The sequence below is a fragment of the Phalacrocorax aristotelis genome, chromosome 10 (genome assembly GCF_949628215.1).
Source record: "Phalacrocorax aristotelis chromosome 10, bGulAri2.1, whole genome shotgun sequence".
Classification (NCBI taxonomy): Eukaryota; Metazoa; Chordata; class Aves; order Suliformes; family Phalacrocoracidae; genus Phalacrocorax; species Phalacrocorax aristotelis.
In genome coordinates this window covers 26,230,085-26,253,422 of record NC_134285.1, presented here as the reverse complement: position 1 = coordinate 26,253,422, position 23,338 = coordinate 26,230,085, and the positions used below count along the sequence as shown (strand labels likewise).

Genomic DNA, 23,338 nt, shown 5'->3' with positions numbered 1-23,338 from the left:
GCTCGGCGGGGGGAGCAGGCGCAGGCGGCCTGCCGCGGCCCGGCGGGGGCTGTAGGCCCGCCCCGCCGCGGCACCGCCCAGCGCCCCGCCCCGCGTCGGAGCCAGCAGGTGCCGGAGCCGCCGCCAGCAGCCGGCAGCCGGTAGGTGCCTCCTTGGGAGGCCAGGGTTGGGCGCAGGGCCCGGCTGGGCCGTGGGGAGCGGTGGAGCCGTGGAGCCGGGCGAGGGCGGCGGTGCGGTGCGGTGCGGTGCGGTGCGGTGCGGTGGGGGAGGCCGGGCCGGCCGGCGGGACCGGTCAGCCCTCCGGCCCCGGGCAGGCCGCGGCGGCCGGCTGGAGGTGTGGGGACACAGAGCACGGGGGAAACGCAGGAGAAATGCAGTACCACCGCCGCTGGTAAGAAAAAGAAGGATGAAAATAAATCGCCTCTCTCTGAGGGAGGACCTGGCTTCCCCAGTCAGAGGGAAGATCTCTGTCCTCTGCTATGGCTGGAGCATTTGTTGTGGAGACATGTGTCCCAGGGAGAAAAGGTACGGATAGATGGTAACGTGTCCTGGGGAGGGGGGGAGGCAGCCCTGCTCTGGGACCCATCCTTAACGCTGTCAGCAGTGGCCACAAAATGCTGCAGGGTGCTACTAAAATCTTACAAAGCTTCGGCTTTGTATCCTCAGCAACGCAGGGAAGGGTTGGAATGGGAGGACTGGTAGATGTTCCGGGGGGCTGGAGCAGTGGGCACAGGATGAAATTTTGTCGGATGGAAGGCGAGGTCATGTACTTGGGAGAAGACTTTCCACTGCAAGGCGAGCGCTCCAGCCCAACCGAGGTCGTACCAGCCTGCCGAGAGGACGGCTGGGAGCTGCCAGCAGGGCATAGCTGTGAGAAGAGCAAATATGATCTGTTACCCAGACAGATCCCTGGGAGAGGAGGAAGCCGGGCCTAGGTACAAGTGTGTGTGTTTCCAGTCATCTGAGAGAGATGAGCTTGGGCTAGAACTGCCCTTTCAGTGATCAGGAACAATGAGCCCATTTTAGAGGAGCCGAAAGAAGCTCGGATGTCTTGACAAGCAGGAAGAGAGGTTACGATGATATTGTCTATCAGCATATTGACAGTGTGAATCCTGTGAAAGAAGGAGCACTCATTCAGCTAATGGGTAGCACAGCACAACAATACCAATGAATAAATATTAGTGGGAGGCTGGGATGTCTTTAACTATTACAGCAGTAAGGTCTTGATTCTGCCTCCCAAGGGGACTGGAGAGGCAAAAGGGTAGGAGCTGTTAAGACAGCGTTTAGTTGCTTTATGAAAAGCACAGTGGGTTGTGGTTGCTGCTAAATGGAGGGATGGGGCTTGGGACCCCGGGAAGAGCGCCAGGGCCATGCAGGGGAGTGGGAACAGGCAGGCTGGGATGGGTGCTACCATGCTGGCATCCTCTGGATCATCTGCAGGAGTCACACTCAAGGTTAAACTTCTCCTGGTCACTGTAAGCATAGGTGTGTGCCCCTTGGCCCATGGTGTCACTGGAAGAGTTGGTCAGAGGTGCTCTCCTTGCACCAGTGAGAACTGGTGAGGGGACTGGTGGTTGTCACGTTCCAGGCTGAGCCTAAGATATCAGGTGGTAGACTAGGTATGGCACAATGCTTTTAAGCAGATATGTTTTAAATTATAATTAAAGCGATTTGGGGCTGTATGTAAAACTTGCTGAGAAACACTTTGTGAATACGCAAGATACCCTCCTGGTTGGTCTCTTTCAACCAATGTGCTTGAAATGGGGCTTTCGTTTCAGCAGAGGCCCTTCTGCTTTCCAGACTCTGTGACTGGAGTAGGCAGTAGGGGAAACTAGAGTGAGTATTATGTAGCATAACATATAACTATAGCATGTCATTCATTCATTTTTAGGAACTAAACAAACTTGGGTTGGTGTGGAAAGCACAGACTGAAAACTTCCCTCTCCCAAAGGCTTCTCTGTCTAAATGTAGCGATATCCACATGTCCCAGGAAATCCCTGGAAGCTTTTAGCAATGTACCTGCTCTGTTTTCCTTAGGTGTTATGCAAGGAAGCAATTCCTGCTTGGAGGCAGGAAGGCAACAACTTTAGGAACTGATATGAGGCTGTCTAGAGGTGTGGCTTAAGCACAGATGGGGGATGAGGCTGTCACAAGGGCAGGGCGATGGAGCAATGTCTCCAGATATCCCCTGAGTGATGCCAAGTGAAGCAAACATGCTCAGTCCTCCCCAGCTGCTGTTGTATGGACGGTGGGGCTGCGGTGGCTGTGACTGCTCAGGGCTGCTCTTAGGGAGATGCTGGGAAAGGGGATGTGCATGTTTGTATACTGAGTACCAAAAGATCTCACTACGGGTGTGACTGGGACAGTTAACAGAAAGGGAGCTTCTCTTCTGGAACCTGAGCACTTCCTAAGAAGATGGAAGACCGTGCAGAGTTTCTTGTGTTCCCTCAACAGGTCCTGCACCTGAAATTCAGTTCTGAAATTCAGTTCCTCATGTTTCTGTTCTGACTGGAGCTCTGTCTCAGCTGCCGTTATGAAAGGAGGGAGGGTGTCTCCATCAATGCCTTGTTTTGGTTTATGAGCATGTTTTTGAAGCTCACTTCCTAATCAGTCATGCTTTCTGTGTGTGAGAGATCATGCAGTGATCCAAAGCACAGCAACTGCTGTCCTTCTGGATGAAGCACAACTGGCAGATGCGCTCTGGGAGTGCAGCTAATGCCCTCCTGTACCTGAAGGGCATTCAGCCAGAGGCCAGGCTACAGCCTGTCCGCAACACCCACACTGTGTGTGTTTCAGCGGGTTGTGGGCCCTTGGCACAGTGTTGTCATCTGCAAAAGTCTTCCCATTGGCAGTGTTACTCACTAATACAGTGAGAGAAGGGATGAAAGTAACCTTATTATGTAAAAGATTATCTTTTTTTCCCTTTCAGATGTGATTTTAGCAGATAAATGCTTGTATTTAAAGGATGTCGTTGATGCAGAGATCTTTCAGTATGAGGATGGGTGGCTTTGAAAGGAAATATACAGAGTTCTAGCATCTGCTCTGATCTAAGACTTATGGGTAAAGAGAAGTATGAAAGTAGGTGTTCCACATCTTGTCTGTGGTACCATTGTAAACACCTACATTTGATTTCTTGTAACTGCTTTAATCAGAAAGGAATATCCTATGCTGAAAGAAACTAAATTTTTTAAACTCTTTTTAATAGTGTTTTTTGTAGGGTCTGCAATGGAGCTATGCATCACTTTTGCTGGTATTACCATGGCTCTGTACACGTGCTGAACATCAGGACTGTGATCATGTTTCCATGTGTAGGTTCACATTCACTCATCTTTGCACCAAGCCGAGGAAAAGATTGATGCCTGCCAGGTGAGACAAGCAGAAAAAAGTATTTGCATAATATGGAGATTAAAATAATAACAAAGGCGGCAGGACTGAATATACCTTCGAGCTTCTAGACAGGTATGCCAGCTTCTCATCAAACTGCGATGAGAAGGTGTTCTCCCAGACTGATCTGTGCAAAGCTGCTGAAAACAGGGAGAACAGGAGAGTTGGAAAACAACAAAGAGATGCTGATTTGCCTCATGGCTCTTAGCAGCAGTCAGTGATGTTCTAAAAGGAAAGGAAGTAGTCTTCCCTTCTATCTGATACAGTAAAAGTGATGGTTTGTAGGGGAACTTCAGTTGTAGTGCAAATCGTTGGAGGTTTTTGGTTGGTTTTGCTTCCCGGGCCTGATTTTGCAACTGTTATGCAGGCAAAGTACTCTAGCCTGAAACCCATTGACGCTCCTGAAGATTTCAGAGCAAGGCACCTGAGCACACAAGTTTGCAAACACAGATGTGTATGTACCTTTTTTTCCTTCAAATAAAAAAAAAAAAGTGATGAGCAGCTTCTGCCTTGGGGTGTGATATTCACCTTGCTGTTTTCCTGTTGTTCCCAATCGCCACTCAGTATCTGTCTTGCAACTGGAGAGAAGCAGTGTGATTTTCATAAGCAGTGCCAGATCTCTGCATGCTCTGCAAAGGACATATTTTCTTCTCTGATCAAAGGGAACACAATTAGAACAGATGCCATAGGAAAACACAATCCATTTTCTCAACAGTATAACGTCTGTGAGGTAGGGGGAGCAAGGTTTTTACTTCTGGTGTGAAATGCTCAGGGAAATTCTTGACTGCTATTACATTATTGCTATGGGTTCATTCATTCAGAGCTGCCTCGTGGCTGCAGTCTAAAATTAGTTGTATTTGTGGTGGTGAAAAAGGGGTGTTTGAGAGCCCAGAAAATTCAGCAGGCCTGTGCTGGTCATAGATCTTGGCAGAGGATGGAGGTGGGAAGGCAGCTGCTTCATGCCGCACACTTCCTGTGTGAGGCCCCATTTTAGTGCAGCTATCTTTAACCTGAACTCTCCTAGCAGGCCTGAATTTAGAGTAAGAAGTTAAAAGAAAATAACCCCCAAAGATGGCCATGTAATTAGCATCTTAGGAATTGTGAAGAACAGTTTCCGGCTGTGTGTGTTTGATTTTTTTTTTTTTTTACCTCTTAACATGATGAAACCTGAGATGATCAGAGAATGAAGAATTGAGCTGGGGCTTTCTGTGCAAATTAAGTAACATTTCTCTGTTACCTATTGTGAATAATAAGGTAACTTTGCATTAGTAATAGTTATGTTTCCTTTACCTCATTTTTACATAAGAAAATGGAATAATACCCAGTTCTCTTAGAGATTAAGAGAATTTAAGGTAAAATGTTTGTGCTGAGATGGTGGTCCCTCTGCCCTGAACCAGTGTGCAGGCAGACATTCCCTATTGTGTATGTCCCTGAACCTTCTTTGATACCTAGTCTCTGCATTTAGAAAGAAAATCTCCTCTACCTTGCCCTAACAGGCTAGCTACCAATTAACTGTTTTGGAAGATGTGTTTTTGGAAGGAGCGTTCTAGCTTTAAGTTTACACACCTACTGTTTTGTCTTGCATTCCATCATACATAAATTCCATCCATCACATCCCATGCTGTAGCTATATTTAATCTTTATTTACTTGTTGCATTGCATGGTGGCAGAAAAAAAGAATTTTACTTAAAATTTGAACCATGAGAGCCTGTTTGCTTTGGGACAATTTACTTGAGGTCTTGTCCTGGGAGTCAGTGTGAAGGCTAGGTCTACATGCAAAGGCCTTGTGTTGTAGTTATCTCAGCAAGTCCCAGAGCTCAGAATAGGTTGGGTCTGTGGAAGCTGTCATCTCAGCAGGGTGCATTTCCCTGCCCTGCCTGCAATGGGTGGTGGGACGCTTGGCGATATGTGCAGGCTGCAGGGAAAGGCTCTTCAAGTGCTGCGGTGGGGTAAGTTAGGCTCTCTGAGCTCGCCCTGTGGTTCATACTGGCTCCCTGACAAAAAAACCCCAAATACAGCCCACTCAGACTAAAAGGACTTTGCAGGTGTAAAAAAGGAAGGGCACAGAGGCTTGCTCTCTCTTGCTGTTGGGCTGCATTTGCAGACACAGGATGCTTCCCGCCTCACTCCGGACCTCAGCCAGTGTTGTTTATGTGAGCACTGGTGTCCCAAAATGGCATCTACTACATATATCTTTACAAAGGAAACTGTGACTTATGTCATTTGACAGTTGAATCTTTTACTGAGACAAGATGTGGTGGTTGAAGTGTTGTTACACATGACTACATGTTATCTGCCAGGGTCTGAGGATGATGCTCAGGGACAGACTTGGAGGGTCTTCCCACTTCTTAATTTTTTATCTTTAATCTGACAGAATCTCACAGTGCAAGATAAAATGAATTGGAGAGTTTTTTTCCCAAACATGTTCTGAAGCAGTTATTTGGTTGAAAAGACGCAGCTCCCTCTCTAGCCTGTGAGCGGTAGCCAAGGAATTGTATTAAAAATAAGCCCTCGGTTGCTGAGAAATCCCTTGTGCTCCCTCCCAGAGCCCCACAGCTGGAGAACAGGCAGAATTTTTAAGATTATGGGTTAGTGAATAATATTACTGTCCCAGGGAGAATTACTGAAAAATTGATTTCATTTAGGTCATGGAACAAAGACTGTCATGTGGGAAGACTTGAGCAAACCTTAACCATAGCCTGGCTTTCCTGGGGGTTAGACGGGCAGTGCTGAGGCTGGCTGTGAAATGGGAGTGCTTGTCTTCTGCTCTGTCATTCAGAGAGTCGTAGGAAACCCATCCAAGTTGCCCTTTACCTCATACCCTTCAGCGTGGGTAAGGGAAATGGCTCCTCACCCTCTGCTAATAGCATCCCTGAAATGGACTGCACTTACTCTTCTGGAAGGCATCTGTCCAGCCTGTAAGTCTTTGTGATATTGGGATGCTAATGCTGTAGGGGAGCAAATAAAGGCAAAGATCAGGGCATAAATGGGGAGCAGTTTATGTCCTGGCAGCCATGCATGGCCTGGAGAGGCACCAGCTTTGCCTGATTCAACCAGAGCTAAATTTGCCTCCCAGGAGCAGAGGGTCGACTGCTTTTTATGGCAGTACCATGTGTTTGCAGAGCTTTTAAAAATAAAGGTTGGCTAATATGTTCTGGATTGACTTGTTCATCTCTCCAAGACCCAGAGCAGCTGCTGTCCATGTTTCGTCTCCTTCCTGTTTGAGTTGTTTTGTTGTGGTTTTTGTTGTGGTTTTTGTTTTGGTTTGGTTTGTGGTTTTTTTTTTTTTTAATAGCCATTACTCAGCCCTTCCCTGCTGCTCTCTGAATTTCCTGGTTTCTGAATAGCCTATTCTTGGGACAGCAGTTCCTGACAGATAGGAACAAGGGGGAGTGTTGTGTTGTTTGGTTTTTGTTTGTTTGTTTCCTCCTCTGGCCTGTCTTAATGTTCTGCTTCCCTCTGATTTTTTCCCGTTGTTCCTGAATTACTGAGTTGTCCTAAATTGTTGGATGCCATCTGGGGCGTGTTCTTGCCCTTGTACTCTCAGGCATGATCCAGGCTGTGATCCTTGCACAGCACCAGCTTTTCTTTTGCAGCAGGATGATGGTGACACTAAGTGCGGAGTGTTATCCTGGTAAAGCTATGTCTATTGTAATGCTTTAAAAACACTTGTTTTAGCCCCTCTAATCCCAAGGGGCAGTGCTTGGCTTTCCAGTGGTCTGCCTTGCAAGGGGTAGATACAGGTGAGGACCACTTCTCCATGCTGTGCCCGTATGACACAGGTGATGCGGTGACTCTCATTGCAGAGCTAAGAGACAGCCCCCTCCAAATGGCTAAGCATGACTTTGGATGTGTGCTGCCTCTGTGCTTACTTTCACAAGTAAGGGGAAAATATGATCTAGAATTTAAAAACAATGAAAAAAGCTTTCTGATTGCTTAATTAGTTATTGCCCAACCCCTGACCCCCGCACCCCACCTCGGATGGCAGAGGCTGGAAATGTGAAGGAGCTGGGAATCTGAAGGATGCTCTCTCTGAAATGCTTCATGATGCAGTTACACAGCTTCTTAACACAGAGGGCTTTTGAATTTCTTCTGAAGTTTATTCCTCTGTAGTGTGGGCTGGGGAAGGTCACCTTCCAGTGGCAGGTAGCACACCCCGGGCCAGGTGTGCTGGCTACCACTCTTGCTATGCAGATGGGCAGTTGGAAGTGGACATGTCTAATACGGAACAATCTTTGTTGGGTTTTAGTTTTATTAAGAGCACATCTTTTTCTGTCAAGACACAGTTGTATGTGAGGGGTAGTAGCCTGAGCTGTTGTATATTTTGCCTTGAAAACACAGTTGGCTTTAAAAAAGAAAAAAAACCAGAAAAACAGAGGCAGTCTATGTTTTCTCCAACAAAAGTACTAGAGGACTCAAAAGACAAGGGTAGTGTTCTTCTTTGGCATCCCTCCACATTTTTGGATATGCTGTAGTGTTGTTAAGCCAACCAAGATAAAAGCTTTTCTGTGCAAGGAGGCTTTGAGAACATTCGCTGCCAGATTAAATTAGCCCTTCTGAGAATAAATTAGTCATTGTGATATAGGCAGCCCCGCTTAATGCAGCTGTAAAATCCATGCATGCTAGTACCCACAGCAGATAACTTAAATGATAGATGTGATAGCTATGTTTGGGGTAGTGTTGTTAACTTGAGATCAGATTTCTGGCTGCTGATGAATGAAAATCAGTCCACTGAATTTTATTATTTCTCCAAATAAGAAGCAGGCCACCCTTTTAATAGAGGGAAAGGAACACCTGGGGTTCAGTGCAGCTTCATTTTGGGAGGAAATAATGGACTAAAGCCAACACTGTACCCCTGCTGCAGTGACTTTCTGACCTGGGATGCTTTTGAAGTCCTTGGGGGTCCCAGTCACCCAATGCATGGCAGAAGGGGAGCGTCGGAATCTTGCCTTGGAGGGGAGGAAGTCAGTCATGATGGGATTTCCATGCTGCTGCCAACTCATTTGGGATTGTGTTTTTAACTGGCCACTGGATAAATAGCTGCTGCTAGTGTGTGTGTGCTGCCTTTTCTTAAAGGCATGTTCAGTTTGTCTTCTAATTAACGGTGCTTTTATTCTGTTTTATGGTATATAAGGAAGCGCTCACAGGAGGCATGGGTGTGTGCTGAAGGCTCAATTTGCTCTTCCTACCTGCTCTGCTGTGACCATTCAGCTCCTCCAAAACCTTAATTGAGCAAGAGAGTGAAGTTGGGACTAGAGACCATTTCCATTGCCATTGAATATCAACTCTTCCCCTGGGCTTGTAGGTTTTCCATGGAGACGTCATCTGGAACATATTTGCCTTTTGGGAATGGAGGTTCCCCCAAAGTTTGTGGCTTCAAGCTACAGGTATTGTTATTTTAGCCTTTCAGACTCTCTGGGGTGCCATGATTCAGGATGCATTAGCATGGTGCGAGCTCAGTTCTGAGCTGGCTGCTGGGGTATTCTGATGAGAGAGAAAACAATTCCCAGGTCATTTAGTGTTGTAGCTGTGTGAGCCACTCTGTCTTCATTGGGCTCAGGAGAGGATTTCAGTCCTGAATCCTCCAGAGCACCTGAGCTATCTACTTGCCCTGAGGGCATCTTGGTGTTATGCTCCTGAATTTTCACCAGTCTCATCCCCTGCTGTGAGAGCAGTGACCCAGCCTTAGGACTGTTGGAAACCCTCTGACCAGTGATGCTTTTAATTTAACGGTAAAGGAGTGAGGTGTTCCCTTGACAGAAAGGCAGATAAAGGGTTTAGAAAAGCTTAGAACAGGGACTTGAGAAGGTGCGTTGCTGTGCATTAGGGTTGCTTTGCATCCAGCTGCTGTGTCTAGATTTTTAGCTAAAGGTCTCCTGCTTGCTTTGTTAGCAGTTCTGGAGTCAGTGTGGCTTGTATCCAGGTGATGTCCCACATGTACCAAAACTAGGATGGTGCCTGGAACTGTGGCCCGGAGAGGTATGAGGACATCATCTCTCTTCCTTCATCCTTGTTTTCAAAGGGAATACAGCTCTGTGCGCCCGCTTGCAGATCTTGCTGAACTTGGCTAGCTGATTTGTATCTTGATCAATGTTCTTGTCAGATCTGCTTATGTTTAAGGGAGCCAGGCTAATGATGTGGCTTTGTATGTCTGTTGTCTCCCCTGGCAGGACTGCTGTGCTTTGCCTCTGAGCAGGCAGTAATGGCAGATGAGTTTCATGGGGAAGCAGCTTTGGTGTGACCTGAGGGACAGATCGTTATGTGGCTTTGTTCAGCAGATAACAACAGAGTTTTGGGGAAGGGGCTACGAAGGGGTTGGCAGGAACTTGGTGCTGCAAACTGAACCCAAAGTTACAAAATACTTTGGAGTGAAAATGACTTCCCTGGCCTGGGAAGTCAGTGCAGACTAGCCAAGTCTGGCTGGAACTGGAGGGAGGAATGGGACTGGCAGGAGCTGTGTGTGACTCGGGTGTGTCCCAGTGCTCCCTCTGAGCCACTGTGGTTCTGCTGGAGATGACCCAGCACTAGGCACACTCAGTGGCTGTTGATTAACCCAGGGGGTTTCCTCTTCTGTGAGCTGGGAGATTGTCATCGTTCTTTGAGCAGCCCAGATGAGCTGGGCTTGGGAGCAGGGGAGTGCAGGGTACCCTCTTCCTGTCAAACTGACAGGGGATGAGCAAGCCCCATGCTAGCAGGGCCCTGGGCCACCCCGAGAGAGGTCCTGGTCTGGAAATGGGAAGGTCTGGTCATACTATGGGAGCAAGAAGGTGAGTGTGATAACATGGGTGGCCTCATCATAGAGTTCCTCCAGTTCACATGTCTCTGGATGTGGATTGGTCCTTCTTGTTGGCCATAGGACTTGGGCGAAATCTCAGACCTTACACACACACTCCTACTTAACCACAAACCATGCTTCTTTGTAAAGAGTGAGCCATGGCCTTAAATAAAACTGAGTGACATAGAGTGCTTCTCACTAGTCCTCAGGAAAAAAAGTAAGGAGACACTGTGCCTGTTAAATCTGAATGTCAGCAGCTTCTCTGGCGCCAAGGTATTTGTGAGGATAGAAAATGCTAATGTTGTTGGAGACTGGAGTCGGTCCTATAGCAAGCTGGTGCTATGCTTGGATAAGAAAACATCAGTACCATGACATATGTTTCGTACGTCTCTTGGAAGGAAGATGGATCTGGAATCACCACCAATGTATTCGAAATTATTTCATTGTGTTGCAAAATCTGCAAGGGAATTCTGAATAGGCTCTTGGGCTCTGATTAATTCTGAAACTGAATTGCAGCTACATCTCCACAGAAGTGCTGATCCTCTACGACTCTAATTTCCTCCTCCCTTGGAACTTACTGTGTTATTTAATGGAAGTCACACATCTAATCAGTTTGATTCAGCGATAATGTAGCTGTATTATTTTACTTTCTCTCAAAAAATTCTAGAGAATGAGGGAGTAATGAACAAATGGGGTGCATAAAGGAATAAAATATTTTTAGTATAGTTTTGGGAAGGAAATCTATAAAATACTGAGTTGTGCTGTGAGACATAGTGGGTAATCATCTTGTATTCATCTTCTCTGTGTGAGAGCTGGGAGGTACCATTGAAATGGGCACGCAGCAGGCTGTGACAATACGAGACACTTTTTTGCATAGGTAACTGAAGAGCAGACCTTGCCACTGCTGTCTGAGGCAGAGCTCAGCGATCTGGTGGGCTATGAAGGAATTAGGGTGGTCCATGGAGAAACTTGAGGCTATCTAATCCCTGAAACCCTGAGTGTTGGGAGCAGGAGGGACTGACGGAGGTGTGTGTCATTCTGCCTTCGTTTGCTTCCTAACTCATCCTTAACCGTCTGTTATGGGCTGCCGTGAGAGGTGACCTGTGGAGCTGTGACTGTCTTTAATGCAAGGAACCGCGGAACTTCTGTCTGATCAACCCTGGGACTTCCGCTTGCTGTTAAGCTTCTTGGACTGGGGGTTTGTGTTTGTTTAAACCAACAAACTGTGCCACAAGACTTGGTAAGTTTGGTGTTACGCTAAAACATCATAGTATCAGAGTAGATCTTGGTTTTATTTGCTCTAGATTATTGCAGGTTATATTATTAACATTATTAACTAGATATCAAATGAATGATGTAATGCAGTGTTTATCCTCTCAAGGGAAAAACTAAGTAGATGTGCAGGACTCCAGGCAACAGCTGCTCATACTGCTGGGTGCTTTCCTATGGATGTTATCAAGCGTTAGTTTGGGCTGTTTGTGAACTTCAGTGAAAGTCTCACGGAAAAGCTCTCTGGTTCCCCAGAGATTTGTCTTGCAGGCCCCTCCTTTTCTCATCTGAGTCTCTCTGGAACAGACTGCTAAGGTGCAGAGGAACTCGGGTTTGGTTTTAATGTTTCTTTTAAATCTCATCTTTGCATCCATGAGAACACCTGGTGTATTATTGTCTGTCTTCTTTTGTGAGGCCAGGTCCCCAGCTGGTAAGGTCTGAACAGAAATCACCTCCTGAGTAGGAGGGGATGTATTTTCCAGGGCCAGTGGCAGCCTGCAAGGCAGCCTGGCTGCAGTGTGCTCTGTGCTTGCTCTGTGTTCAGAAAACTTCTGGGGGCTGAGGTCAGCTGCCCTGGTAGTCCAGAGTGCTCTGTGCCCACCTGAGCCTTGGCTGGTGCCCTAAACGTATAAGGGCTGGGGTTCAGGTTTGAAGTGTGGGGTAATGGCCTGTCCTCACTGGTAGGTCACAGCCCCTCTTGGCTCTTGTTGGATGTCACTGCTGGCATGGTGAGCTCTGCAGACACGTGATGTTTCCCACAGCTGTGTGCTGTGGCTTGGAAGCCAGCGGCACAGAGCAAAGAGCTGCTCTAGTTCACTCTTTTCATTTTAGCTGGTTTTTCTTTAAATGTTCAGGTTAACCAAGTCCTGGCAATGCTGTTTCTGCAGCCTCAGTGTGGGGAGCCAACAAGCACTTGGTCAGCCCATCTGGAGGCGAATAGCACTGGAGAGAATCCCAGAGGCGGCAGCAAGTCCTGACAAGCCTCCTCCCGCGTGTAACCCTTTGTGGGTGTTGTGGATAAACCATTCTTGTCTTAAGCAGGGGAATTTTGTGTCCAGTTTTCCTGATATCCATACAGAGGGGCTGTGCAAAGCAGTAATTTCAGTCTCTGGCTGAGGACAGCTGAGCCTGGGCTGCATTGTGGAGATTATCTGATTTGCTTTGAATTTAATGCCCTGAGAAATCTTGCGTTGGACACCTGGCTTCCAGTGAGGATCCTGCTCTTAGCTGATTTGCCTGCTGAGTTACGGTGGCACACAGAAGGTCAGATGACATGTCTGAGGTCCCGAGGTAAATGACTGCAACAAATGCTCCTCCAGAGATTCGTATACTGTAGAGCAGAGCAGGGAGCTTTGGCCATCTGACATAGCTGGATTGAATGGTGAGTAACCTTCTCCTCCGGCAGTCCTTTGTGTTAAAGGACCGCTTCTGTCCTGCTTTGCCAGTAGAACTCTCCCTCCCTGCACCGAAGGAAGAGCCTGACCCTCCTGGAAGGAGCAGTTTCCTGCAGCTGAAATCTGACTGCAGAAGCGTGGGAGAAATCTACTGTTCCTTGAGCAGCCTGGCTGTTTATGCATGGCGTGTTTGCGTTCCCTGGCAGCGGTGCTGCAGGCACAGACCTCGTGCTTGGGGAAATGCAGCTGAGTTGCTCAGAAAAAGAACAGACTTTTCAGTTAGTCTTTAACTTGGGTTTCCATCTGTGCCTTGTGCGAGTGTGTTGTAGGCATGCGCCCACTTGCTTTCTTGCCCAGGACCAGGATGATGACTTGAGGAGGTGCTGGTAGGGTTAACAGTGGGGTAAAGAAGGGGATACATGCCACCTGGTCAAGGATTGCCAGGGCATCCTCTTTCTAAAGGAGGCTGCAGCACTGTCTGCTGTTTATTTCTCCCTTCCTGGCTCTGGGGAGATGGTGTGCAAGCTGGAGGCAGCAAACGCGCATGGGAAGAGGCAAGGCAGAGGGGGAAGTTTGGCTCGTTCAAAGGGAAAACATTATATTTTTTTTTGTTCCATGTAAAAACTAGGCAGAAATAACTCCCGATACTGCTTTTTTCAGCAGGGATTTTTGCTATCTTTCCTTCCAAGGTAAGAGCTGTCTGCTGTGGATTGCTTGTGATGCTTTCAGGAGCAGTGGGAGTTGAGCCATGTCCCTGCAAGCTGTGTGCGAGCAGGCATGTGTGCGGAGAGGGCAGCATCCCTGGCTTGCTCTGTGGCACAGGTGTAATGCAGAGAACATGCTGCAGAGCATGTCCAGGCTGGGCTTTGGAGATGCTGCTCAGCAGTGCTGTTGTGGAGGAGGGCAATTGTGATTGCCACGGTCAGGGTATGGCTGTGTCCACATCTCATCTGACCCTGCTTGGTTCAGTCTCTTCTTGCTACCCCTAAAGTCCCTTTTAAAGGGTGACAGGCTTTTGGTCAAATGAGATTTTGCCAGCATCTGATCTGCCTTTTGTGCTCATATGTAGCACATTTTTCTGCCTTCTTAGTTTCAGTATTTCCCTGTTTCTGGAGCAGGTAGAAGCCTGTGGCACACAGATAGCCTTCCTGGCTCGAGGAGAGCTAGGGTGGTACTGGACGCAACACTGTTCCTTTTTTAAAAGGAAAGAGGCTGGCCTCAGCAAGGGAGCCGAGCTTCTTTGGAACACTCAACTTTGCTTTTAAAGATGTATTTGCAAAAGCCTGGAAGCTGAAATTTGTGTCTGTTTGATGTGCAACGAAGCTGGAAGTGGTCATAGCCTTTTATTTATTAATTTAATTTTAGTGTGTTTTTTCCTCTTCTAAATATCGGAAGTTATTTTTTGTGGAGGAAGAGCTCCAAAAATGTGCTTTTGAAGTGCCAACATCACTGAACATGGTTGGGTATGAATAAATCCTGCTTCCTGTCTCAGTGGCTGGAGCCACTGCTCATGTAGGCAAAACAAAGCTGAATCACCATGGGTCTCCAGTTATCAATTGCAGGAGGAGCAAGGACAACACATGCTGTGTTTCTGCTTGTGGGAGTGGATCTCAGCTGCGCTGTGAGGCTGACTCGGAGCTGCACGGGGCCAGCAATGCACCATCAGGGTTTGCGCGTGAGTTAGACTTGCCGCTGATCTGCTCTGTCTTTCTCAGATTTGTCTTACCCTTGGTGATTTTGTCCAGGAGGAAGTAGCCTGAAGCATACACGGCTGCTGCCAGGGCAGAATGGCATTAACAGACGAAATCTTGGGTCTCCAAGTACTGCAGGAATTACCTTGGCTGTCGTCCTCACGGCATTATCTATTCAATGTGTTGAGCTGGTGGGTGAGCTTTTATGGCATGTTAGCATACATTCAGCTAGGACCTGTCATGATGTTACCTGTTCTCTGGCCCCACTATGTGCCACGCTTCAGTTGATTTTGATGACATAGCTATTTGGAGAGTAGGTTGGATGGGCAGAGCTTTCCTCTTGCCATGTTTGAATCCCAGACTGTTTCCGCAGTGATGTAGCAGGGAGAAATACAGCCAGTGGGGAACAAGGAACCCTAATGCATCAGCTCCTCTCACTGCTGCTGTAAGTGGCTGGGAGAGCTTTGTGGCCACCAGTTTTGGACATGTCAGTAATGGGAACCATGGGCATTGGGGTATCAATCCCTAATTGACTAGAGTCAGGGTTGCTGAGCACGGGAAGGAGGTGGATTAGAAAGCCTTGTGTTTCTGTGCTGCCCTACCGGCTCTTTGGCTGTGCTCACTGCTGTAGAGAAACCTCAGACAGACCTGTTGGGGCTGGGACTTAACGCCCTGTCCAGGAATTCTGGGGGAATCCAGAGACCTGCTGTTCGTTCTCACCCAAAAGCTGCCTGAAATGAGACCCTGGATCGACCAGGGAGCCCAGAGCCAGCTGTAGGGGAGGGCACACGGGCTGAAGCCATAGCTTGGGTGGACCAAGCCCTCTCTGTTTTTGGGACTGCAATGGAGTTGTGCTTTCCTGGTTGTGTGTGTCACGCTGCTGTGCCCTGGCAGGACTAACAGGAGCGGTGGGGATCCGGATCTTTTCTCTTTTATTTTCCTTCTAAAAGCTCCAGCCTAGCCCATGCGTAGGCTCCCATGCAGCTGTGGTTTAGTCCCTTGTGTCCACATCCTAGCCACCCATAAAGGCTACAAGCTCTGAGACAGTAGAGGAGGATGAGGGGTGACCAGGTGTGACTATGCAGTCCCATGGCAGTGCCACAGGGCAGGTGAAGCTTGCTGGAGCAGCGAGACCAGCTGCAGTCCCATCCATACTGCAGCAGCATGTGCCGGAGGAGGTCCCAGCATGGGCAATGCTTGCTGCTGCCACAGCCAAGCACAGCTTCAGGTTGCCGATCTAGACTTGAGGGAGATAACAGGCTTGCACTGAAAACATAGTGCAGAAATACCTCGCCGGCGCTCAGTGTGTTCATCCTAGCGAAACAAAGTCTCAGACAGGGCATGATGGCTGTTTACAGCAAGCAGGGAGCAAACTAAAGCTGTTTGGGCTCGAGAACAGATGCGTGTAATCTAGCTACAAATAAGCTAGAAACTGCAAGGCTGTCAGAGCAGTGGGGGACTGGAACAGGCTTCCCACAGGAATAGCAGGAGCAGGATGGCCAACACACCGCTGGCATGTGAAGAGAAGTTCTGGGGTGTTGTACCCAGAGAGGGAAAGAGGGATGGGCTGCCCCAGCAGGTAACCTCTGTCCCCTGATCCTTGTTCTGCTTGGTGTGTCATGCTGCCAGCCTGTGGGGGCCCTTTGCTTGTCTCCTGCATTTAACAGCAGTGTTTGCAACAGTTGCGTGGTGGGTTCATCTTCTGTCATTAGTTTAGAGGAGCCAGTAAAAGCTCTTTTTCCAGTTAAGAACTAATTTGCATTTTTAGCTGGAAATAGCATCTCCTCTGTCCATCCTTTTACTGGTAACCAACTCCTTTTGAGTCTTTTGATCCTGCAATGGTCCTTGCTCCCAATGGACCTGCACTAGACATTGGTGATTCCATCAGATCTTGAACTTAAGCCTGGTAAACTTAGCCTAAAGTTTTTTTACAAAGCTCTTATTTTTCCCCTAGGTGTTCAGCTGGTCTATGAGCATGGTTAGTTCAGTAAGCCCTAGTGTGGATGCAATTACCTCAGTCTTTGGGAATGTTTCTTCCTCCATGTGAGAACAGCTAGTTTGATCTAATCTGGTTTTGTGACACAGAAATGCACTGGTGATTCAACTTTAATAAACCTGCATAGTTAATGTGGGACAGCTTTGTAGTATCCTGGCAGAATGGCTCATCTTGCCAGTGTGGGTGACTGGAGATCCTGGGGCAGAGCCCAGTCTGCCAGGGTTCCATCCCTGGGAAGGGTGCTCCAGGCTCTGTGTGACAGGAACACAGGAGGTGAGCTGCCACCGGACTCCAAGTCTCCCCCTGTGGTGGTGCCGTGAGCAGAAGTCGTCTCTTTTGCAAGACAGAGGAGCAAAGTAAGTTGGCTTTGCCAAAAGCTAGTGGGTAAAACCATAAATGAGCAGCAGCAAGAGTCATTGTTATGTGCTTCAGAGGATCATGTTTTGATGTAAAATACTGCTGTGTTTTTGTTTAGTGGCTGGATCTTCCCAGCTCCCTTCCCTATGCCCAGATACCATCAATCTGCTTCAGCCCAGAAGGACCCTCCTGGGGGGGCATGCTGCAGGCTCCCCTCTCTCCTGCACTGGAGGGTGCCGCTGAGGGAAACTCTGCCTCTTTGCAGGGGTGCTGCTAGCTAGCTCCTGAGAGCAAGGTTGCCTCTCTGTGCTGCCATACGAGAGGGAGGATCTGGGTTGCTTTGCTTTGGCTACATTGCTTTTGAGAGGGAATACTGGAGGGTTGTCTGTGCCAGGGCAGTGAGTGATGTTCTGGGGTAGCTCCTGACCCAGTGTGGAGGGGAAGCCTTGTGCCCTCCAGGTCCCCATGGAGCTCTCTGTCGGAAATAGGCTGGGGCAGCTTTTGTGCTTCTCACACTGGGATAAAAGAAAGCACATGAGAAACAGCTTCTAAGTGGCTTAAAAGCAACAGGCTTTCTTTTCCTCCTGGGAAGGGCACACAGCCAACATCTTGCTCTTTACAGAACTCTCTTAATAAGCAGAATATTGCATTACGAATGACTGAGTCTGCCAAATACAAGCAGAACAGCTCTGCAGCCCCTGCAGCTTCCTTTATCCCAGTGCACGTGTGGCTCTGAGATCCAATGGCTGTGGCCCTCGTGGTTGCCTCTTCCTGCTGGTCAAGGGAGCAGGATTAATTGCTGGCTCAGTCTCAGGCTATTGCTTTATCTGTGTTTCCAGAGCAGCTGGGGGAGCACGTGGGTGGGATTGCCTCTTGGTCTCCTCATCTTCTGAGTTTTCTTGCCAGCTGCTTTGATGACAGGGTAGTAAGGCTGGGGAGTGTTGAAGGATGTTATGTTACAGGAAGGCAGCATCTGAGCAGTAACGGGAGGAGATTACATTAGAAAAGCCGTGGGCTCAGCTGGCCTGCAAGGGCAAGGAAAGCTCCCTGGCTGGCCGGTGCCCCCAGGTAAGGACTCAGGGATGTGCCGGTTGGGCTGGGCTCATCCAGGAGCCCTGCAAGCATAGGGGCAGGAAGGTCTGAGGCTACTGGGTGTGCAGGGTGGGTTGGTTGGCTACTTTCAGAAGAATAAGTCATTTTCTTTACATCCCCAGTGCAGCTAAAAAGAGCACAGCCCAGTTTGTAGCTTTGTAGGTCACTGAAGGAGGAGAGTTCTGCAGTGCACTGCACTCCGGGTGCTTTCTTCCACCTGGAAGCGCTCCGTGCCATGGCAGCTCTGCTGTACCTGCTCTACAGGCTGGCTCTCCTTCCCCTGTCTCTTAAGGAAGAAATGGGAGAGAAAAGCAGGGGGAAGGTACCTCCCAGCCACCCCTGTATTACACTTTGAAGCTGTGTGTCTGCAACATACCACTTAAGGCCTCTGGGGAGAAATATTGGTCAGTAAATACAGACATCCTGGGGAGACCCTATGCTGGTCCAGGCTTTGCTCATCTCCTGGGGGGGGATCAACATGCTGCTCTGTGATCAGCAGTGGGTAATGGTGCTTCTCTGCAGACTTGATTAGATTTCCTGCCATGGAGGCTGGCGTGCCTCAGGAAGGTTGCCCAGTGTGTGGCATTGGCGCCAGGGCTGGAGGGAGCCTCGCTGCCTCTCCTCCCAAAGTAGTGACCCGAGCAGGGTGCTGTCTGGCTCAGCCCTGCTCCAGTACCCCTTGGCGCTGAGCTCTCTGGGGCTGAGCAGGAGGTTTCTGTCGCTCCAGGGCTGCGAGGCAGCTTTGCCAGTCATGCTGGGGGGGGTAATGTGGGAGCAGTGCCTGCTGCGGCTATCTGTTGGGGTCCAGAGCTGCCCCGGTTGTGCCCGTGGGATTCTTGCGGGCTGGTTGTAGCCTGGGTGTGTTTTTTTCCTGCTCAGTCAGGAGCTGCTGGAGTGGGACCAGCTGAGAAAGCACTGTCCTCAAAGCATGCTCACCTGCCTTGAGGCGAGCAGGAGACCAGTGGGAACAGGACAAGCAGGGTGACATTTGCTCCTGGCCCTTTGGGGGACAAAGGATGGGGATTTTGGGTAGCTGCTCAGCCCCTAAGGGGAGCTCATGCTGCTGCCTGGGCACTGACAGCAATGTCACTATGTCCCATGCCTGATGGCAGTTTTCCCAAACACCGAGTGAACAGCCTCCATTTGTAGTTCCTGATTTAGTTGTGTCGTACCAGATATAACTGAGCCAGAGTAAACAGGGAAGTCAAGTTTCTTGATGTTGTTGCACTTCCTTGGAGTTCAGAGCGTGCCGCTGGGCGTTTTCCACATACCAGGGACATGTAGCCTTGTGTCTGCCATCAAGGGGGCACTTGTGGGGAGGTTCCTGCCCAGACCCACTCTCCCCGTGCCTGCACCAGGGAGAGGAGAGGGTTTGGCATGGCAGCCAAGGCAGTGCTGTGGCAGTGGCGCCGCTCCATCTCTGTAACTCTCTTGCCATCTCCTTTCACACAGATTCAGTGGGGTGAGCCGGCTTCCAACCTATGCTGCTCAGAATAATTGTTTTTCTTAGCTGTGTTGAGGCCTCCGAGCTCCTTGTTGCAAGGAAGAGGACAGGTAAATTTTAGAAGTAAATTTAGAGATGCTCTGTGTGAGTATGCACCCTCCACCTCAGAGTTTGTGCTCCAGGCTCAGGGGATCCTGCCATCCCCTTGGGGCGCAGCGTTGCATGTCACTCTGCTAGGTGGAGTTGGGGGGCTGTGGGCAACGTGGGAAGCTCTTCCCCATCTTTGGACCTGTAATGCTGCAGCCGAGGCGCTTGGCAGAGCAGCTTCCAGCCCAGTACTGCCCCAGTACATGGGCAATGCAGCCAAGCCATGCTGGTGCACTGCTGTCACACTATGTGTGGGTGCTACAGGGAAGGCCCTGTGGAGCTGGCAGGAAGATGTTATGCCTTGGATTTGCTGCCTGGGTTGAAGCCTGTCCAGCTTCGGGGCTGTGGCCAGCCCTGGGCCCCTCTGTTACCTGCCACCTCCTTCCCCAAGCACAGCACAGCTTGGTCAGGTGCCCGTGTGCAGCCACAGGCTGGTGTCTCTTGTAAAGGCTTCTGTCTCCTTGCAGAGCTGCCCTGAGCCATGTCCAATGACCCTCCGCCACCCTACCCAGGAGGCCCCTCGGCACCGCTGATAGAGGAGAAGCATGGACCGCCCACCGCAGCAGGTACTTGGGAGGGGGAATCCCAGCTGCTCTGGGGTGTTGGGGTGATGTTGCTGAGTGGGCAGGAGCCAAGTGAGCATGGTTTCCCTGGGAGGGCCCTGGCTGTGGCCTCTCCTTGCAGCTCTGCCGTACAGCATGCGTGTGCTGGGGAGTGGGGTGCAACAGCTGGCTTGCTCTGTCACTGTCCACCCTCCGGGGAGGCAGAAGGGCCCCGGGGAAGTGACAAGAGTAGAAAGCACTCCCTGCTCAAAGCCTGGCTTGGCTTATTGCTGTGGGTAATGGGAGGTTAATCTGGGCTGCTTATGGCCCAGAGGATAAGGCTGGGGGGGGGGCAACCCCCCACCCCATGTCCTGTCTTCCTTCCCTGCTGGGACCAACCCCCTGCCCCAGACCACGCAGCCAAGCTACCATCTCCCCATCAGCTCTGCTGCCTCCTGGCCTGGCTGCTGACTCTGTGTTGCCTTTCAGATGGTGTCAACCCTGTTGTGGGACAGCCCCAGGGGGTTCCCATCCCCCCTCCTGAATTTGGGCCCCCCCCATACGAGCCACCCTCGCAGCCGGGGTTTGTGCCCCCCCACATGCCCTCAGACGGCTCTGGGCCCTATGTGCCGCCTGGTGAGTACCACGTGGGAGGAGGTGATGGGCAAGGACTCCCCCCGGACCCCGGTGCCCTGGGGGAGTGTGGTGGGGAAACCCAACGGGAGTTGGGGGCTGCCATTTGATGCTCACAGGGGTGCTCCTCCGGGTGGGGTGCACACCTGCAGCAGGGGTGGCAAGGTGCCGCAAGGTGTGGCAGCAGGCTGGGCCATCTGCCCAGCAAGGATGTGGCCTCTCCTGCTGCACAGAGCGACATTCACCTTTGCACGTTTCTCATTCCCAGCAGGTTATTACCCACCCCCAGGCCCTCACCCGGCCATGGGCTACTACCCTGCCCCCAGCCACTACCCCTCTCCTGGCGGCCACACGGCGACAGTCCTCGTCCCATCAGGGACTGCCACCACAGTGACAGTGCTGCAGGGAGAGATCTTCCAGGCTGCCCCTGTGCAGACGGTGTGTCCCCACTGCCAGCAAGCCATCACCACCAAGATCACCTATGAGATTGGGCTCATGAGCTTCCTTCTTGGCTTCTTCTGCTGCTTCGTGGGGTAGGTGCTACATGTAGAGCTGTGGCCTCCCTGCTGCCAGCAGCCCTGTGGTGATGGTGGACGCTGGTGGCCTTGGCTGAGCTGTTGGGCTTGGTGGGGTGCTCAGCCCTGAGCTATTACCAGGGCAGCGGATGGGTTCCTGGATGACAGTGCCTGGGGTCTGGGCTTCTGCCGGGGAGGGGAAAGTGCTACCTCCAAAGCAGCAGCACACCCCAAGGTGCCAGGTGCTCTGTGCTGCTCTTTGCAGCAGCAGGGGATCATGGTCAGCTCTCAGGGGCAAGTACTTGCCTCTTTTGCCTGCACCCCACACCCTCCTGCTTCCCTGCTGTCCCCAGCGTGTGCCCACAGGCTGCCTAGGGTGCCCAGCTCACAGCACTCTGCCTCTTCCCATGCTCCAGGTGTGATCTCTGCTGCTGCCTGATCCCCTGCCTGTTTGATGACTTCAAGGATGTGACACACACATGTCCCAACTGCAAGGCCTATATCTACACATACAAGCGCATGTGCTAACAGCACTCTGGGAGCCTGAGCCACTGGAATGACACCAGCCCCTCTCCTGCTGCCATCCTAGTCTTATGCGTGTGCATTGCTCCTTTGCTTCATCCTCCGGCGGTGCGTATGCGTGTATCCCTGGCTCCCTCCCACTCAGAGCTGCACCCACCTTCCCTGGGCTCTGTGAACAGTTGGATTGGAAACGCTGGTGTGGGCACACAGGGGAGGTAGGCCCAGGCCCCAGGTGATCTGTGTGGGGCTGCCGTGCCGGAGCAGGGGGCATCCCTCTGCACCTCCTTATGCACCAGGGCACTAGTGAAGCCCCACTCACCTGGAGCCACTTGGGGAAGAGCAGGAGCTGCTGCAGGCAGGGGGGCACTGGCTGCCCAGGAAGGGAAGGGGTGGGCCCTGAGCAGCCTGCAGTGTGCACAGGGGAGGCAGCATGGCCCTTGTGGCACTTTTAGGAGGATGCCCAGTGGTAGCTCTGGGTCAAGGAGACAGAGAAGGTAGGGCTATACATGCCAGGTTTCAGGGTGCAGCCTGTAGGCAAAGCCCCCTCCCAAGGAGCGGCAGGCAGACCCACTACCAAGCCCTGTGTGTGGGGTGGGGTGGGTGGGTGGAAACAGCAGCAGCACTACACCCTTAATCAGTACCTCCGTCCTGACAGAGCAGCCACCAGCATCTGGTGGCCATGGATACTCCAGCTGCATGCACCACCTCTCAGCCCCTGCTATGGCCCTTTTGGGGAAGAAAAGCCCTGGCAGTTCCTCACCCACCCAGCAAACTGTTAGCAGAAAAAAAATGCATCTGGCATGGCGCTCCCTGCTCTGGCACTGTAGATTAGAGGCATTTGTTACCAGGCCACAGCTGGCTCTCAGCTCTGGAGCAGACCCATGTCCACCTGCTGCAGAGCCACGTCCTGAGCCTGGCAGGGTCTGCAAGTGCACAGCGCACACCCTGCAGCACCATACAGCCACCACCACGGCTGCACCTTGTGGGGGTCTTTGTTGCATGTGTGTGTAGGGGTTTACTTTTAGCTCACATGATACTGGGCAGAAGGAAGCAGGTAGTAATGGGAACTGCCAGCAGCACTAGGCCAGACAAGGGCAAGAGCACCTAGGAGCCATTTTCTGCATCTCTGTGTCTGCACCTCCTCCTCCCACCCCTGGCCCCCAGCCCGTGCAGACAGGGCAGCTGGAGCGTGCAGCCCCCAGAGCAAAGCAGGGATTCTCTCAGGACACAGGTCTGTAAATACAGCCTGGCCTGCACAGGCAGCTGCTGTTTGCTCAGAGGTAGAACCATGGCACTAGTCAGTGTTTTTATGTAAATAAATAACAGACCCTGAACTCTGTGTGCATCTTTTCTTTTCCCCCTGCTCCCAACACACAGCTGAGCCACCCCCAGGGAAGCTGAAGTGAGGAGGGATGGTATGGGGGCACAGTAGTCCCAAGCACAGGCAGAAGACCAGCAGCCTCAATCACCCAGCCCAGGGCAGCAGAGGCCCTAGGGCTAACAGGAGCTTTCCCTGCCCATCCCTCAGCTGTGCTGCTCAGGCAGCCCCTCTCCTTGTGCCTAAGCACTTGAGCAGA

General features: G+C 50.8%; 1 protein-coding gene across 13 annotated transcripts; it reads left to right on the top strand.

Moving 5' to 3' along the window:
* CDIP1 (cell death inducing p53 target 1) lies at positions 1-23,095 on the top strand. Of its 13 annotated transcripts, none has more exons than XM_075106071.1 (6): positions 1-140; positions 19,411-19,512; positions 20,017-20,115; positions 20,581-20,727; positions 20,996-21,257; positions 21,656-23,095. In XM_075106071.1, exons 3-6 carry the CDS (start codon positions 20,031-20,033, stop codon positions 21,765-21,767), a joined length of 606 nt encoding a protein of 201 aa, XP_074962172.1. In that variant the 5' UTR covers positions 1-140; positions 19,411-19,512; positions 20,017-20,030; the 3' UTR covers positions 21,768-23,095. The 13 variants fall into 13 exon arrangements, with proteins under 13 accessions (XP_074962172.1, XP_074962164.1, XP_074962167.1 ...); XM_075106063.1 differs by having other exon boundaries at positions 20,993-21,257; XM_075106062.1 differs by lacking the exon at positions 1-140 and adding an exon at positions 246-391 and having other exon boundaries at positions 20,993-21,257.
* The last annotated feature ends 243 nt before the right edge of the window (positions 23,096-23,338 follow it).